The sequence below is a fragment of the Enhydra lutris genome, unplaced genomic scaffold, assembly GCF_002288905.1.
Source record: "Enhydra lutris kenyoni isolate GAN:26980312 unplaced genomic scaffold, ASM228890v2 scaffoldscaffold30, whole genome shotgun sequence".
Lineage (NCBI taxonomy): Eukaryota > Metazoa > Chordata > Mammalia > Carnivora > Mustelidae > Enhydra > Enhydra lutris.
Window position 1 is genome coordinate 22,345,224 of NW_019154114.1, and position 17,814 is coordinate 22,363,037.

General features: G+C 59.5%; 1 protein-coding gene across 2 annotated transcripts in view; it reads left to right on the forward strand.

Annotated features, from left to right (window-relative positions):
* The window catches only part of LOC111152823 (SPG7, paraplegin matrix AAA peptidase subunit), a 29,065-nt gene extending 11,251 nt beyond the window's left edge, over positions 1–17,814 (forward strand). For both annotated transcript variants that reach the window (XM_022511482.1, XM_022511483.1), the window contains 13 exons: positions 195–334; positions 1,666–1,768; positions 3,369–3,494; positions 3,781–3,943; positions 4,285–4,458; positions 10,360–10,484; positions 11,063–11,165; positions 11,863–11,973; positions 13,419–13,534; positions 15,010–15,166; positions 15,596–15,762; positions 16,311–16,388; positions 17,494–17,814. In XM_022511482.1, the coding sequence (XP_022367190.1) occupies positions 195–334; positions 1,666–1,768; positions 3,369–3,494; positions 3,781–3,943; positions 4,285–4,458; positions 10,360–10,484; positions 11,063–11,165; positions 11,863–11,973; positions 13,419–13,534; positions 15,010–15,166; positions 15,596–15,762; positions 16,311–16,388; positions 17,494–17,670 (1,740 nt within the window). In that variant the 3' untranslated portion in view covers positions 17,671–17,814. The remainder of the gene's footprint in view (positions 1–194; positions 335–1,665; positions 1,769–3,368; positions 3,495–3,780; positions 3,944–4,284; positions 4,459–10,359; positions 10,485–11,062; positions 11,166–11,862; positions 11,974–13,418; positions 13,535–15,009; positions 15,167–15,595; positions 15,763–16,310; positions 16,389–17,493) is intronic.

Consider the following 17,814-nt stretch of genomic DNA (forward strand, 5'->3'; position numbering starts at 1 on the left):
TCCATTGTCTTCAAACATTCCTGTTGGTGAAATTAGAGCGAGCGCACGTACCAAAAGCCTATTGTGACTGTGATGTGGACGGAGTCTGTGGTGGCAGATGAAAGCTCAGCTCCGGGAGGCTCCGGCGTGTGGGGGCTGTCTCACGGCTGGCTGCGGCCCATGTGTCACCACACCCCTCTGCTCTCTGCCCACAGCGGCTGGCCCTGATGTACCGCATGCAGGTGGCAAACATCGACAGGTTTGAGGAGAAGCTCCGGGCCGCTGAGGATGCCCTGAATATCGAAGGCAAGGACAGGATCCCGGTTTCCTACAAGCGGACAGGATTCTTTGGAAAGTATGTTGGCCATTATTTGGGCTCCTGAACTAAAGCTGACTTGGCTTTGTAATGTGAGAAAGGACCAGCACGTCTCCTGGGCCCTGCCTGCCCTAGGCCAGCCGCCGTGGGGGAGGGCCAGTGGGTATGTGAGCTGTGAGCCCGCTTGAGGAGGGGCCCCAGGGGCTGTTGGAGCGCCGTGCACCTGCTCTAGTTGTCGCTTCCGCCTGGGGCGGGGTTGCTGTTGTGTACAAACGGGAAGATGGAACAGAAAGGGGAGAAGCAGGGATGTCCCGTAGAAACTCTTGCTTCCAGGCCCAGGTGGAAACGGGGACCCTGTTGGGCCGGCAGAACCTGCATCTCCTTGGTTGGGGGACACTCGCTCCCATAGTCCTGGGGGATTTAACGGCACACAGGGACCACCGGTGGCTGGAGCTCATCTGCAGAGAGGGTCACTCGTGGCCACGTGACCACAGTCTGTAGAAGACGCAGGGTGCCAGTGACTGGCGGACACCCCTGAGCCATGGCCGTTCTCCCCTGAGGGCGCAGGCCTTCATGGCCAGTTCTGTAGGGAGCGGCGGGGCATGCCTGGCGCCCCGGCCTTCCTCCGTGGCTCTGGGACTCTGCCTCACCAGCCAAAACTCGTGGGCTACATTTTCTTTCTTTTTTTTTTTTTTTTTTTTTTAGATTTTACTTACTTATTCGAGAGAGAGAACATGAGCTGGGGGAGTGGGAGAAGGAGAAGTAGACTCCCTGCTGAGTAGGGAGCCTGATGCAGGGCTCAGCCCCAGGACCCCAGGATCATGACCTGAGCCGAAGGCGGACGCTTGACTGGTTCAGCCTCCCAGGTGGCCCGGATGGGTCACTTTTGAAAATAAAATATAGGGCACCTGAGTGGCTCAGTCGGTTAAGCGTCTGCCTTCACCTCACGTCACGATCCCAGGATCCTGGGACTGAGCCCTCTGTCGGGCTCTCTGCTCAGCGGGGAGCCTGCTTCTCCCTCTCCCTGCTTGTGCACTCACTCTGTGGGAAAAAAGGAAAGTACATCACGTGTGAAAAGTCTGTTCTTTTAGGCATTATCAGGAGGCCCTGGCGGACAGGGTCAGCGCCGTGTCCGTGTTTTGGCTTCACGCCGTGGTGCGCCGCTGTATCAGGCTGTGATGTGTTCTGAGACGGCTGAGGGGCAGGTCACAAAGGACGAGAATTGGACAAGGAAACCCGTTTCCACAGCCGTTTGCTCCGTGCACTGGTCTCCGAGTATGGGCTGCTCTCGTCCTCTTCAAAGCGTCCGCGGCCCGACGTGAAGCGGGTCTGTGTACTGCCTGCCCGTAACCGTCCCTCTCCCCTGCTAGTGCCCTCTACGCCCTGGGGATGACCGCGGTGGGCCTGGCCATCCTGTGGTACGTGTTCCGTCTGGCTGGAATGACTGGAAGGGAAGGAGGACTCAGTGCTTTCGTAAGTGATGGAGATCCCGTCTCATCGCACCTGTGGCCTAGGATCTGTGCTTGGGCTGGGGGGCAGGGTCCTGGCACACTCCCGTGAGCGCATGTTCACGGCCACAGGGGCCAACCTGGAGCCGCCCAGGCCCCTCCCTCTCTGACTCGCCCAGCAGCCGAGCCCCATGGGTGTGCTGGACACTTTGTTCAGCGGTTTTTCTGGGGCTGGGCATGGCTTCGTTTTTGGTTTCTCCTACTAGCTAAGACACTGAGAAATTGGTAAAGGTTGTCTTTATGTTCTTATTTTACTTTTTTTTTTTTAATCTATTTTTTTTAAGTAGTTTCTACACCCAGTGGAGGGCTCGAACTCAAGACCCCAAGGTCAAGCATCACATGCTCTACCGACTGAGCCAGCCAGGTGCCCCAAACCTCAGTACACTTTAAAAGCATTTTCCCGGGGTGCCTGGCTGGCTCAGTCGGTAGAGCATGGGAAGCTTGAGTTCGGGCCCCAAGTTGGATACAAAGTAAAAAAAGCCAAAACAACAAAGCCCTCCTATTGTGTGGTGGCCTTTGTGGTAACATGCACTGTCCCTCCCTGGCAGGTCTCATCTGGCCAGGTAGTCCCATCAGCAGAGGCGCTGGGAGGCACCCAAGGCCTGCTTGGAGCAGGTCTGCAGAGGGTACCCTCTGGTCACCGACCTGGGAACTGAGGCAGGTTTCCACTGGGACCAGGCGCATGTTCCTGTCTGTAGTTGATGGTGTCTCGCTGTCGGGCTGTTGGGTTTCACTCAGCCAGGTTCACCAGGCTTACATACTCGGGGCTGTTTATTTATTTATAAAAAAAAAATCTTTTTAAATATTGTATTGTTTGACAGAGAGCGAGCACAGGTAGGGGGAGTGGCGGCAGGCAGAGGCAGAGGGAGAAGCAGGTTCCCTGCTGAGAGGGGAACCTGATGAGAGGCTCGACCCCAGGACTGCGGGATCGTGACCTGCGCTGAAGGCAGATGCTTTGTGGACCGAGCCCCTAGGCGTCCTGGGGCTGTTCACCGCCCTTGCTGTGTCTAGCTAGTACTGTGATGGAGCTGGGGCACACGTTCTTTGGAGGGTGTGCTGGTCCGCCTGGCATACCTGGGAGGCCGACTAGCTCAGGTTTGCATCCCTCACCGAGACTTTTGTCTTGCCGGACTGCATTCCAGAGATTAACCAGCTAACGTTTCTACCGAACCTTCCTCAAGCTGTGTGTTACCACATTCTCTTACAATCAGAGCACTCCACCATAGTGGGAAAAGCCATATAGAAAACTACAGCCGATCTGTAGCAGATACTGAATTACCTTGTTTGGAATGGGGGTGGTTTATGGGTTGTTTTTTTTTAAGGCAAATTGCTAGATGCTAGAGAATTTTCTTACTGTTCACAATGCATAGTAAACATTTTCCCTTGGATGCCCAGAAGACGGCTTCACCTCCCTTCTGTCTGAGCAGAGAGGGTGTGAGGAGAGCCAGGCTTGCGGGAGCCGGTGCCCCAGGGACACACAGCCACCTCATGCCGGCAGCCCCAGCCCGAGGGGCTCACGTCTCCTGTCATTTCACAGAACCCTGCCCTTTGTTCTTTGTGCCCAGAACCAGCTTAAAATGGCTCGTTTCACGATTGTGGACGGCAAGATGGGGAAAGGCGTCAGCTTCAAAGATGTGGCGGGGATGCACGAAGCCAAGCTAGAAGTCAGAGAGTTTGTGGATTACCTGAAGGTGCGGCTGAGCAGGGGTGGGTGCGGGCGCGTGGGCTCAGCCAGCTGGACAGGCCGGGTGCACAGTTGGGGGCCATCGGAGGGCCGGGGCCCTGTGGGTGACCGGGAACCCCTGGCTGACCGCACCCCAGACCCCCCAGGATGCCTGGCCACAGCCAGAGCACTCCGCTTCCCCCCCGACGTGAACTATGGCTGATTCCAGATGGTACAGGAGCTGAGCTCCATGGGAGTCCTGTTTGGAAATTCTCAAACACCTATGACCGGCGTGCTGTGGTCTGCTTTTCCAGAGCCCAGAGCGCTTCCTTCAGCTGGGTGCCAAAGTCCCAAAAGGTGCGCTGTTGCTCGGGCCCCCCGGCTGTGGGAAGACCCTTCTGGCCAAGGCGGTGGCGACGGAGGCCCAGGTGCCCTTTTTGGCGATGGCCGGCCCGGAGTTCGTGGAGGTCATTGGAGGTCGGTATTGCCTGGGGGGCTGGGGACAGGTTTGCCCGACCATCTGTGCAGCGAGCTCTCTGCCATCACGCGCCCTTCCTCAGGCGGCTGGGTAGACGGGGACCCAGGGGGACAGGGAAGGACACGTGAAACCTGGGTTACTGGACATGTTTATGGAGGGAACTGGGCAGTGATGTTCGTTGAAGCTGCTTCTGTGTGTGGCCTGGGGAGTCCAGGAGGGTGAGCATCCAGCAGGGGGCTCTGGGAGACCCCGTCATCCTCAGGGGCAGCTCTGGCCCCTGCATGAGAGTTGGGCTCATCTCCCATTACCTGTCTGACTCTGGGTCCTTGTGTCGTCTCAGGCCTTGGCGCTGCCCGCGTACGGAGCCTCTTCAAGGAAGCCCGGGCTCGAGCGCCCTGCATCGTCTACATTGATGAGATTGACGCCGTGGGCAAGAAACGGTCTACCACCATGTCCGGTTTCTCCAACACGGAGGAAGAGCAGACGCTCAACCAACTTCTGGTGGAGATGGACGGTGGGTGCCCCTCACCCAGCCTGCTCCTGGGCGTGGAAGGCTTTCTTCCCGAGACCTACTCTCTAGATGGACCACGCAGCTGGTGTCCTGTTCCGGAACCTCGCGCTCATGCTCACAGGCATTTCACTTTCCTGCAGCGACTGGTCTGTTTCCCCACCACACACCTGCCCCGGGTGTGAGCGCGCCAAGCACTCGGGCAGGTAGTCACGAGAGGAGGCCGGTGTCAGAGTGTTTGTCACCCGGCTCCACTCCAGAAACTCAGGTTTGACGGTGATAGTGGGAAAGAAAGGGAAAACCCTGGGAGCCCAAGGGCAGGGCAGGTCATGACCCTGTTCCCAGTCTTGGATGAACCCAGCGGGTTGTGCCATGTGTCTGTGCTGCTCAGTGCGGTAAAGGGGACATGGGACGCCCAGCTGCCTCGGTCAGGGAGCCTGCGACTCTTGATCTCAGGGTTGTGAGTGACGTGGAATGGCTCCTTTTTAACATTTTGTTTTATTGTTATTTTTTAAAATATTTGACAGAGAGCACAAGCAGGCAGAGAGGCAGGCAGAGGGAGAGGAAGGGAAGCAGGCTCCCCGCTGAGCAGAGAGCCCGATGCGGGGCTCGATCCCAGGACCCCTGGACCGTGACCTGAACTGAAGGCGGACACTTAACCACTGAGCCACCCAGGTGCCCCTGTCTGTTTTTAGAGATTTTATCTTTTTTTTTTTTTAAAGATTTTATTTATTTATTTGACAGATCACAAGCAGGCAGAGAGGCAGGCAGAGAGAGAGGAAGGGAAGCAGGCTCCCCGCTGAGCAGAGAGCCCGATGCGGGGCTCGATCCCAGGACTCTGGGATCATGACCTGAGCCGAAGGCAGCGGCTTAACCCACTGAGCCACCCAGGCGCCCCTAGAGATTTTATCTTTAAGTAATGTCTACACCCAACATGGAGCTCAGACTTACAACTGAGAGCAAGGGTGAGATGCTTCACTGACAGGACCGGCCATGTGCCCCACTTTATTTTTGCTGTGGTGATATATATAATAACATTGACCATTTTAACCATTTACGAGTGTTTCCTTCAGGGATGTTAAGTATGTTCTCACTGTGCACCCACCACCACTGTCTGGCTCTCGAACCTTCTCCTCTTCACCGACTGGAACTCTGTCCCCATTAAACACTAACTCCCCAGCCCCCAGCAGCCACAGCCCTGCTCTCTGTCTCCACGGATCTGAGTCTTCTAGGACCCTTGAGGGCACAGCAGCTCTGTGAGCACCCAGGGTCATGTTTTCCATGCAGTGCATGTGGTGGGACTTCCACTTAAGGCTGAGTAATGGTCCCCCACGTGGCCAGTCCTCTGCTGACGGACGGCTCCAGCTCTTGGAATATCGCGGCTGTGACCGTGGGCCCACGGGTATCCCCCTCAGGCTCCAGAACGTCAGGATTCCCGCGCTGTTTGCAGCACTGCGGGTGAGGGGGACACTCTGTGCTCACGTCACTGGCTCCAAGAGAACCGAGTACATGTGTGTGTTTTCATTCTTGAAGTGCCCACCCTGGGGGCGGCGCGCGTGCCGGCCAGCGTGCGGACGTCGTGTTGGACTGTGTGCAACTGCAGACAAACTCTCTTTGAGCCTCTCACGCTGAAATACTTTCGAACTTAGGAAAGGCCCTGCAGAGCTGCCCCAGACCGCGCTGCGGGCGCTGTCCCTGGTGCTGCCGTGCCAGGCTGGCCGGTGGCAGGGTGAGGCCTCTCCACACACGCTCAGGGGCCGCCCGACACTCGCACGCGTGTTGGGAACTCGGCAAGCTCCACGGGCAGAAAAGCCAAGTGCCCTGTGTAGCCAGTGTGCCAAAGGGGCTGTGTGGTCAGGTCCGCAGAACGGGGTGCATTGGAGCCCCCTCAGACCCAGCTGCCAGGCACCGTTTGCTCAGGGGCCGTGCACAAGAGCAGCTTCTGGGGAAGGAAGCTTCCACGGACTCCACGTCCTCGGGACTGTGAGCAGAGCGAGGTCCCGGTTCTGAATGCAGCTGTCGGGATGCCAGCACAGAGGGGCCTCCAAGAGCGCCTTCCGGGAGCAGGCTGTGTGCTGCTCGTGGTCTTGGAGTTAACGCCCCACAGTCTCCCACGGCTGAGACCACACTTGGTGCTTTTCGATTGAACGGGTTTTCATGACCCCTTCATGCTGAGCCACCTCTACTCAGTGTGGTCCTGGACATGGTTCTGGAGTCCTGCCGGGATCTGGAAGATCCCCTCGGGTTCTGGTCCCAAGGTCTCATACCTGCGCCTGCGGGCACCTGAGCCTGAGGTCTGTCTGTCTGCTGAGACCCAGGACCGTGTGTTTGATGAGCCTCTGCTCTCAGAAGTACCGGATTTTTTTTTTTTTAAGATTTTATTTATTTATTTGACAGAGAAATCACAAGTAGGCAGAGAGGGAGGCAGAGAGGAGGAAGCAGGCTCCCCGCTGAGCAGAGAGCCCGACGCGGGGCTCGATCCCAGGACCCCGGGATCAGGGCCTGAGCCGAAGGCAGATGCATAATGACTGAGCCACCTAGTCGCCCCAGAAGTACCAGATGTTAATGATGGCGTCTGATTGTCTCTTTGAAAGAACGGCTAGCGTCTACGCTGTCCAGGGGACGGGCGAGAGCAGGCTGTCGGAAGTCTTCACGCTTCCTCTAGCTCGTGTGTGCCCTTGGGCTCCCGCAGACGGCAGCTCCGCACGGGCCTGCAGGCGCGCGTCTGGACTGGGAGGTGCTGTGCTGCGGGGTTCCCGCTGGCCCTTGTTCCTCCAGGCTCTGGAGCTTTGACGTCCTGGCTTGTGACCTCGCCTACACCTCTGTGTGTGCGACTACAGTCCAGGTTACCTGAAGGCACTCAAGGAGGCTCCTGCCCTGAACACATAGCACATGGGACGAGCAGATCTCTTGCTTCCTCGGACTGTTGGCACTTGAAGACTGAGCTCCCCAGGAAGCGTTTACTAAATGGCATCTTTGCCCGAGCCCAGGCTCTCTGTGCCACCATGAATGGGGCGCTTCTGCCCAGAACCCCGACCCACTGACTGAAGGCCCTTGTTGGGCCAGCCTGGCAGTGAACAGGTGTCTCTGTGTGCAGACACAGCCGGGCAGTCTTAGCCCTTCAGCGGCGTCTGAGGCGTCTCTGTTAGTCCTCGGGGAAGGGCAGCACCGCTTCATTGATGTGCGGGGCACGGAGCGGACACTGTGCCCATCGTGGGAAAAGCTCACCGTGTCAGGATGAGGCTGCACTACGGGACAGCCAGGTCACATGGCGAGGGCACATGTGCCGAGTGCTGGGGTCCCACCAGGTCCCTTAGAGGGGGACAGTCCCCTTGCTACATCTTGAACAGCAGGAGGGCTCTGCAACGGGTGCCCTCACCTGAGCCTTTGCGTTCGAGAGAGCCTGTGGGGCATGAGCTCCGACCTCCCTCGGGGTCAGCAGGAGGCCCTCGCTCCCATCCACCTGGCCTTTCCATCTTAATCCACGATGTGTCTGACGTCACGCTGGTGCAGATGCGAGGGTTTGGCCGTGGCTCCTTTTTCTGCCTGGGGGGGGGGTCCGGTTCTGCATTTGTTGAAGAGGCTGTTGCATCCTCCACTGAATGGCCTTTGTGCCTCTGCCAGCGCTTGGCTGGACCTGACAGCAGCTGGGGCCCCAGCCCGACGCGTCCGCCCCTCCCGTGGGCGGCCGCCTCCCCCTGCAACGATCTGGGAGGAAGGCGGGCCGGCTCCTGACGTCTGTTCCTTCGGCTGTAGCTGTGGGAGCGGGTGTGCTTTGCTCTCTCCTAGAATTTCTAGAACAAGCTTGTCCCCATCTCCCGAAAGATCTTGCTGAGTTTTTCCTAGGAACACGCGCCTCACAGGAGACTCCGGGGAAGCGTGGCAGCAGCACCAGATGCTGGGGAGGGCGGGGAGAGGTCAGACCCAGGTCCTCGCGGGAACCTCCGTGACCCTGATTTAAATAAAGCAGCCAGGGAGATATGAGCAGACACACTGCCCGTGGGAGCGTCCCGTGTGGCAGCCTCTCTGGGAGACAAGGCCGCCGCCCCCATCCGACCCAGCACGAGCAGTGTGCACGCGGACCAGTGCCGCGCTTGCGGGCGCCGAAGACGAGCGGCCCACACGTCCGCCAGTGCGAGCGTCTGGGAACGCGGGGTTTCGGTGTCACGGTTACTGTGAAGCAAGGGAAGGACAGAAACTCTCCACACACAACTGTCTGGATGGGCCTCGGGATCACGGCTCCCTGCTGGGCGGCGCCATTCACGCGAGATCGTCAGGGACGAGCACGCACCAGTCTTCTCCCGGTCATGTGTTTGCATCTGTGACTCAGAATTCCACATTCATGGCCTCGGCCTGTGGAAGGAGGACATTTCGGAAGTCGGAGCAGGGAGTCCCAGCAAGTCCCCAGAGGAGAGCTCTGGCTTCCCTCCTTGTCTGAGAAACGAAGCCCTATCTGTCCCGGGGCCCTCCGCCCAGTCAGCCTCCTGTTGCCTGTGTCACAGCGACGTCCTGAAACTACAGGGCAGGCCAGTGGAGCTGCTGGGTGGTGCCTGCTGTTGCTTCTGGGTTATTTGGGACGTTAGGGTTATGCACTCTACTCTCTGCTCGACACAAGAGTGGGCTGGACCCCTCATGGTGTCCCAGCTTAGGGGACTCCAGCAAGAATGCGCACGCACAGGAGCGTTCCGAGGGTGTGGGTTGTGATTTGTGTGTCCTGGTGCTTCTCGGTGACTCAGGCGTCAGATCCTTGTGAGGTGGCCAGCCCCTGGCCCGTGCGCTCAGCCAGGCCCCTCATGCCGTCGTGGGGTCCTGGGGTGGAGTTAGCGGCGGTCTGCTGGGAGGTGGTGGTGCCTCACGCTCTCGGGGCCTAGTTCTCTGAAATGTCTTTTAAGTTACACTCGGCGCTTCACAGGTAGTTTCAGATTGTACTTGTATGTCTGCTTATTGTGGACTTTTTTCATTAGCAAAAGATCAGGGCAGGTCTGTTTGTTTAATTAAGTGGGCTCCACACCCAAGTGGGGCTTTGAACTCAAGACCCTGAGATCAAGAGTCTCACATTCCATCCACCGAGCCAGTCAGGTGCCCCTGAAGTATTTATTTTTTAAACTTTGTATTCTGGACCTTGTCACACATACAGAAGCACAGGGAGAGCTGTGCAGGGAACCTCCACGTCGCAGGCCAGACCCTTTCCATCCACGCCCCCTGCTGCAGTCTCTTACCCGGCGGGTGATTTTAAAGCCAGTCCGAAGTTCTGGATCTCACGTGCTCTCGGTCTTACGTGCTCTGGGCATAATCATCTACAACAACAGAAAGGCCAGCCTCGCGCTGTAGCGTGTGTGTGGAGCACAACAGAAAGGCCAGCCTCGCGCTGTAGCGTGTGTGTGGAGCCCACACGCAGGACCCTTGGACGTCTGCTCAGGCCCAGATCACCCGGCCTCTGCTTGGATGCGTTTCTGCGGTGCGGCCTTGCTCAGACAAGGGCCCATGTCCGTTCTCATGAAGACCTGGGCCACCAGTAGTGCTCTCAGCCCTTGCTTTTAAACCTTCTGAGAAACCCGGAGCCTCCAAACCCAGGCCACAGACCAGTGTTGAGAAATGTCTGCTCTGGCCCATGGCTTTGCACCAAAGGAGCGTGGACACGGTGCCCCTCGTTCCCCGGGTCTGCTGGGCGGTTACCGAGGGGAAACACGACCCCCCAGGGCACCGTCTGGATGGCTTTGCAGGCCCCCATCTGTGGCTCTGCCTCTGGGCTGGCAGCCTGGGGAAGACAGGCAGATTCTTGCTCTCGTGGGGACCCTGATCCTGGGTCGGTCCACATCTCCTCATTCTCACGGGCCCCAGTGGGAGGTCCGTCCCACCTGTGTCCCGGAAGCGGAGCTGTACCCCAACAGCTGTCTGTCCCTCCAGGAATGGGCACCACCGACCATGTCATTGTCCTGGCCTCTACCAACCGGGCTGACGTTTTGGACAACGCTCTGCTGAGGCCTGGCCGGCTGGATCGACACATCTTCATCGACCTTCCCACACTGCAGGTCAGTGTGGCCGGGGGCTGGATCTTGTCTGTCCGACTGTCTTTGGCTTACCTAAATTCTGCCGTGGCTCTGCAGCTCATTCGGCGCACCCCCAGTTTTTCCCTTTACCCCTCAACACTGTGGCTGGGTTTTGTAGCACAATCCTCGGGAAGCCTCTGAGTCCTTGTCCTGTCCCCACCAGCTCCTTGGTGCCCCAGGGCAGCAGCGACCAGCGAGCAGTGCTGGGTGGGGAGAGGGTTCCGAGCGCGAGTGCACCGGTGCGCATTTCCGCACCGCAGCCGGCAGTCCCGGGTCTGACGCTTGGACCGAGCGGGGCCCCCCTGATGCTGCGCTGGGGCAGCTCCCCACTGTTGTGACTCGGGGGTCTGGGAGGTTCCGAGTGTGTGGGAACCAGATGTTCTACAGAACGACCCTCACGTGCGTGAGGCGCTTCGTCGTCCCCCCCCCCCCACCTTCCATTTGAAGTGCTGCTTGTGGTCTGCCGGTCTCCTGCCTGTAGGCCAGAGCGCTGATCTCACAGCCCGTGGCTGCTGTCTGCGGGGCAGGGGCGAGCCCGCGCTTGGCTCCTTTCTCTGCAGGAAAGGCGGGAGATTTTTGAGCAGCACCTGAAGAGCCTGAAGCTGACCCAGGCCAGCAGCTTCTACTCGCGGCGTCTGGCAGAGCTCACGCCGGGGTTCAGCGGTATGGACACTGCTCCCTGCTGTTCGGGGGGTGCGCACCCCTGCCCGGGGCCCCGCAGGTGGCACAGCCTGGGCGGGAGTGAGGTCATGCACAGAGTCGGCAGAGGAGAAAAGTGCCGCACGGCACTCGGCTTTTCCTGCGCCAGCGGTGCCTACACCTGGGTCGCTCTGGCCCTTCTGCCCGCAGGCCTCTGCACACCGGCCCTTCAGGGCCTTTCCATGCTCGGGCTGTGCGTGCCTACTGCTCCCTGGCAGGCGATGCCATTCACGGCCTCGTGGCTGCCCGAGCACACCATGGCCCGCCTCACCGTCTGTTCTCACTGAGCAGAGACGCATCACAAATCAGGATATTTTCTCTAGGACTCTCGTTTTAAAGGGTCATAGCAACAAGATCCCTTTTATTATAATTTCTTCCTTTTGGATTTTCCTTTAAGGCCCTTAACTAGAATCTCATGGGTACTGGGGTGTGAATTCCCAGGGAGAATGAAACAGCAGGTGGTGGGAAGCTGCTGGTGGGACTTGAGCAGGAAGGAGCCTGGCGGGGGCAGAAAGGGGACAGCACAGGGCAGAGCTGCCCTGGTCTGCTAGTGGCACGCGTGGCTTCAGCGGAGGACGGAAGCACCGCCTGCCTGTTGTCCGCCTCCTGCCCATGCTCCCCTCCCTTCCCCTGCCCTCTGCTCACGCTGCTGTGTGGACAGGCGCCGACATTGCCAACGTCTGTAACGAGGCCGCGTTGCACGCCGCACGGGAAGGGCACGCATCTGTCCACACCCTTAACTTCGAGTGCGCTGTGGAGCGGGTCATTGCTGGTATGAGGGCAAGCACCCGGGCGGCGGGGGGCAGGGGGGTGTGGCGCAGGTCAGGCTGACACGTGACAGAAGGGATCAGCAAGAACTGCTGGACGAGAAAACAGTAGGGAAAGTTCCTAAGTCGGTTGCTCTCTCGTTTAAAATACCAGGGATACGCCAAAGAGCAGAAACCTCTTCCAGCAGAGACACAGGGTCTCACACACCCAAGCGTGAGTGGCACTCAGCCCCTCTGCTGTCAACGGTGCCTCGGCGCGGACCTCATGGGCCCCGTCCGTGTTGCGGGGCCGCAGGTCTCCCGAGAGCTGTGCTCTGCTGCCTGGCCCGTCTCTGCTCAGGGCAGCGACACGAGGGGTCTTGGCAGCGGGGTGGGGCGGGGGGCCTTCCGGGAGACCTTAACTGTCGCTACTCAAAGTGGGGTCCCTGGGCTTCTGTCAGGAGAGCGGGACTGAAACCAAGAGTCTCCTGAAGTGTCCACGGCCCCATGTGTATTGTCCTTGAGAGGGTTCAGTTCAAGACACTGAAAGTTTTTTAAAGAGGGAAACGGTCCATTCATTACCAGAGAAGTATAAGAAGCACCAGCCTTGCGCGTGGGTGGGGAGCGCTCCGGCACGAGCTGTCCCTACAACAGGCTTGTCCCTGTCACTCTGGCTGAGCTGAAGTCTGGTACAGATGCACCAGGTGTCCAGGCCGCAGCTCAGGAGCCTGCGCGGACAGAGGTGCGCACGTGGCCGCTGCTCATTACAGACCTGGCTTCACCCTCACACAAGACACTTAGTTTCCGTGGAAATGGCTCTCACACTAACCGTGTCAAAGCGAGAGAGACAGAAGGACATACTGACCGCACAGGTGTGGCCTGCCCAAGCTACAGCACGTGGGTTCCAGTGGCCACCATCGGGGGCTCTGCCTCCCGTTCGGATGCTCAGACCCAGCCTTGCCGTAAGCGGAGGGGGAAGGCCCTAGGAGCACACAAACAGACCCAGAGCTGACCCGGGCTGTGTAAATCGGGAACGCGGGGAGGTGTGAAGAACCCGGGGTGCTTAAGGTGACGGGCTCTGGGGTTCATGGACTACAGAGACGAGGCAGATGGGAGGCAGCCAGCTAGCAAGGGGCAGCAGCTTCCAGCCGGTGCGGGGGAAGAACCGCTGCGAAGCCTGGACCTCGGTGGGGATCCCGCTAATCACAGCGGCCCAGTGCCCTGTGGGCCCCTGAGGGTGGGCACATGTCAACCCGGCATTCACAGAAGTAGAAACAAACAGGACCCTCTAGCATCTCCCCCGACCCCATGAGCAACGTCTGGCTGCTGGCCCGGGGCAGAGGCGCAGGAGGTGAACATCCGGGACGACGCTGCTTTGATGGCAGGGGGTGGAGCTCTATGAGGGCAACGGGGGTGCCTGGCACACCTGCCCGGGACCCTGTGCCCAGACTCGGATCCCGCACTCTTTCAGGGACTGCCAAAAAGAGCCAGATCCTGTCAAAGGAAGAACAGAAGGTGGTCGCGTTCCACGAGTCGGGCCACGCCCTGGTCGGCTGGCTGCTGGAGCACACCGAGGCCGTCATGAAGGTAGGGCGTCTGCGTCGGGGCTGGGGGCTGCGAGCCCAATGGGCCCTTGAACAAAGCTGATGTGGAAGCATTGCGTATTGTGGCTTGAAGAGAAAGTGCACTGTGAGCTGGGTGTGGGCACAGGGCAGGAATGGATGGTGTGGGACCCGTCACCCCCAGAAGCAAAGGGCGGGAGAGCCAAAGTGGGCTCTGGTCTGGGAAGTGACCGTTGTAGTCACATGATCAGCTGGGGTCTTGCTGTGCCATCTACACAGTTACTCTTGGAATTAAGAATCGCCATGTTTACCAAAAGTGTTGACCTAGTGATTGCTCACCTTAAAAATAAATGAGTTTGGTTCACATTAAAAAAAAACACCACTCTTGGAGGCATTTTGTGAACTTGATGAAAATTTATTTGTATGTGCTGCTACCGGCAGAAACAGCTTCCCCAGAATCTGCGTGCGGGTTGCTCGGCACCCTCCGCACTGGCGGGATGCAGCCCAGATGGGGGCCGCGCCCATGCTGTGGTCCCGTGGTGCCAGGAGGCAGCCGCGGCACCACAGCTTCCCAACATCGGCAGTGGGACGTGGCATCGCAAGCCCGGCACATTATCGCTACCGGGCTTCTTCGCAGAAGGGTTCGCGGCAGCCACGTGGACGGTCTGGTTGCGTCTGATGACGCCCTGTCGACCAGGCCAGTTCCTCTTACACAGTCAGCAGCGGGAGGGATCCAGTGTCTGGTGACAGATGGGGGATGCTGCCATCGCTAAGGTGCCCCGGGTCAGGCCAAGGGTGAGGAAGGCAGGGTTCAGGGCAAATGTCTGAATGCAGTATCTCAAAAACGAAAATAAAAATTAATGCAGAAAAATCCCGAATGAAGTAATGTTATTTAAAACTCCTTGTTCTCAGAATTTTCACTTTGTGGGATGTCTAAAGGGTATGTCTGTCACAATGAGAAACACCCCTCCGGAGGCAGGCCGGCTCCTCCTCCAGGGCAGGTCATGAAGCCCAGCCCCCGGTCGGGCCGTCCCTTACAGGTGTTGACGCTGCAGTTTGCTTCTGTGTCGGGTTTCCATTTCCTCCTTGGACGCCCCGGGCCCTGGGAGACCCCCTGGCCCACCCCGTGTGTGCACCTGCCCTCGGGCTGCTGGGAGTCAGAGCAGCAGGGCTAGTCTCCATCGTCCTCGGTGTCCGTTCCCAAGCCGGTGCCTGCGACGGCTGGTGCAGGACGTGCACCCACGGCAGCCCCGTCGTGCCAGTGTGCTTTCCTTCGGGCGCACGTCCGGGGGTGCACGCAAGGCACAGCCCATCCGTCTGTTGGGCCGTCCTCCTTCGGGGACAGGGTCCTCCTTTGCTGTAAAATGGGGCCAGTACAGATTTGCTTCAACTGCTTTGAAACCCTCCCATTAAAGATCTGTCCTACGTTTCCACACCTTCGTCTTTAAAGTCCGGATCCTGCCCGCTCACTCGCTCACTCAGCTGCGTGACGTTCCGCAGGTCTCCATCGCACCACGGACTAACGCGGCGCTGGGTTTCGCTCAGATGCTCCCGAGAGACCAGCACCTCTTCACCAAGGAGCAGCTGTTCGAGCGCATGTGCATGGCCTTGGGTGGCCGCGCGTCCGAGAACATCTCCTTCAACAAGGTCACTTCCGGTGAGAAGCTGGCCCGCGCGGGTTCTGAGTCCTCAAAGCGCTTTCACACCTGCAGCGCTTCCGTGTGTCGGGGGGAGGGGTGTGAATCTGGGGGAGGGACTGGAACGGTGGGACAGGCTCAGTCGGCCTTCGCAGGCTGCCGCTTCACCGAGACGTCCAGAGAGGAGGTAGAGCCGTTCCTCACTCGTTGCTGTGACACTGGGGCTCAGGGTTGACAGCCGGGCCAGCGCAGAGCAGGACGTGGGCTGGAGAACTGCCAGGAAAGTGCACCCACATGTGTACCCCAGCAGGAACTCAGAAGTATAAGACTTCTGAGGAGCCATGACGAGATACGCGCTTCTCCTGGGGCCTGTGCCTGTGCCAGGGGGCCCCGTGTGCCCTGACTGGGCAGTGCCTGGAGAGAACCTCTGTCCGGACCCTCCGCTGCAGGGGCTCAGGACGACCTGAGGAAGGTCACGCGCATCGCCTACTCCATGGTGAGGCAGTTTGGGATGGCGCCGAGCATCGGGCCTGTGTCCTTCCCGGAGGCGCAGGAGGGCCTCGCCGGCGTTGGCCAGCGCCCGTTCAGCCGTGGCCTGCAAGAAATGATGGACCACGTGAGTCCGCGCGGCGAGCTCAGCTTCGGTCGGGGCGCGCCGCGGTGGGCTCGGGGTGGGCCTCTCTCGGGGGCTGGTGCTGCGCCCTCCGCCACACCGAGCAGAGCGCACTGTTGTGTGGCCCACGTGGAAGACGTACCGGTCCAGAAGTCCTGGACCGCTTGCTCGCCGAGTGTTCTCAGGTGAGGACTTGGGTGGCTTCTGCTGAAAACTGTCGGTGATCTGAGACCGGGAGAGAGAAGGAACAGACGCCCCAGTGGACCCACTGTGTGCTCTGTGGGAGGCTGGGCCAGGGCAGCGTGCGGCCTGGTGCATGTGGGAGGTGGCTGCGGGCCTGGAGGACAGGGCTGGGGATGAGCATCTTCTGCAGGAGCAGTCCCAGGGGATGGGGTGGGGGCAGCCACGCTCTCCTGGCCACGGCGAGAGAAAAGCTGTGTTCCTGTCCCTGCGGCTTCTTGTGAACTCCAGTGCCAGGATGGGCCACGCGGGACATCTGGACCAAGGTCGGCCACCCCGTGCGTTACATGGCTGTCGTCTTGCGTTGGCAGGAAGCGAAGCTGCTGGTGGCAAAGGCCTACAGGCACACGGAGCAGGTGCTGCAGGACAACCTGGACAAGCTGCAGGCGGTGAGGCTCTGGGCGCCGGGGTTGTCCCCGCAGCGTCCTCACTCCCTGCTCCTCACGGGAACCCTCCCCGCACAGAGCCACAGAGTACCGATCCCTGCGCAGCCGCCCCTGCCCAGCCGCACTCTCCCATTTCTCGCGCTGCCTCCTTAGCCCCTCACTGTGAGCCCGTGACACCCGACCCTTCTCAGCAGGCAGAGGGCGAGGTGCTGTTCTCGGTTAGTGTGTAGTCGGCCCTGTTTACTCCTTCCCAGCTTTTTAAGTGCTTCCTGGAACTTTTAATTTTTTTATTTTTTAAGTAATTGCTGCCTAACGGGAGGCTCGAACTCTCAGCCCTGAGATCAGGGGCTGCGTATTCAGGTGCGCCTGGCAGTGGCTCCGTTGGTTAAGCATCTGACTCGATTTCGGCTCAGGTCATGATCTCATGCATGTTGTGTCCTTGGACGGCTGCTCCCAGACCAGCAGCACCTGCCTCCCAGGTGCGTGCGGGGGGCGGGTGAACAGTACAGGGACTGAGCCAGAACCTGCTGCTGACAAGGCCCCAGGGGCCCAGGATGTCCTGCCTCTGTCCCGTCGGCGGGGTCCAGGGCTGAGCAGCACGCCAGACCCGCCCGGCGGAGGAAGCGGCTGCGCCTGTCTGAGGGCCCTGGGCGTCGTTCCTCAAGGCCGCGACGGAGCCGTCAGCGACAGGGTGTGGGTGCGGGTGCGGGGCACACCAGCTCCTCCAACGTGTTCTCCACAACCACATCTGGAGAGGTGGAGGCTGCCTGCCCACAGCAGCACCTGCCCCCCACAGTCCAGCCTCTACTCGCTGTCCCACGTGCAGATACACACACCGTGTTTGGTAAAGGAAGTTGAAGTTGCCCCAGAAAACAGATTTGGAAGGGAAGCGGAAAAATTAATGAGGCTGGCAGCTGGGACACCATCTCCAGGGTGCAGACAGGGAGGGATTCTTCGCCGGAGCTGCCTGCTGACGCTGCTTCCCTGGGAAAGTGGCCTGCCCGGGTGTCCTGCTCACAGACAGCCCTCCCTCCGGGGTGCTCTGCTCTCAAAAGGCCCTTGTGTGTCCTTGTCTGGGACTCACACACTGCCCTGTTTGTTCCCTTAGCTGGCGAATGCCCTGCTAGAGAAGGAAGTGATAAACTACGAGGATATCGAGGCCCTCATCGGTCCACCCCCTCACGGGCCCAAGAAGATGATCGCGCCTCAGAGGTGGAGTGAGGCTGAGACGGAGAAGCAAGACCCAGGGGAGGAGGAGGCCCCTCAGCAGCCCCCACCTCCTTGACTGCCGCTGGGGACCTGGCCTTCCCGCCTTCCTGAGACCCGGTGAGACGGACGCCTCTGCACAGCCCTCACTGCTCTCTGAATGGCCTCCGCGATCTATTTATTGACGTCCCTCCCCGTGACTAGTAAACGTCTCTGCAGACGA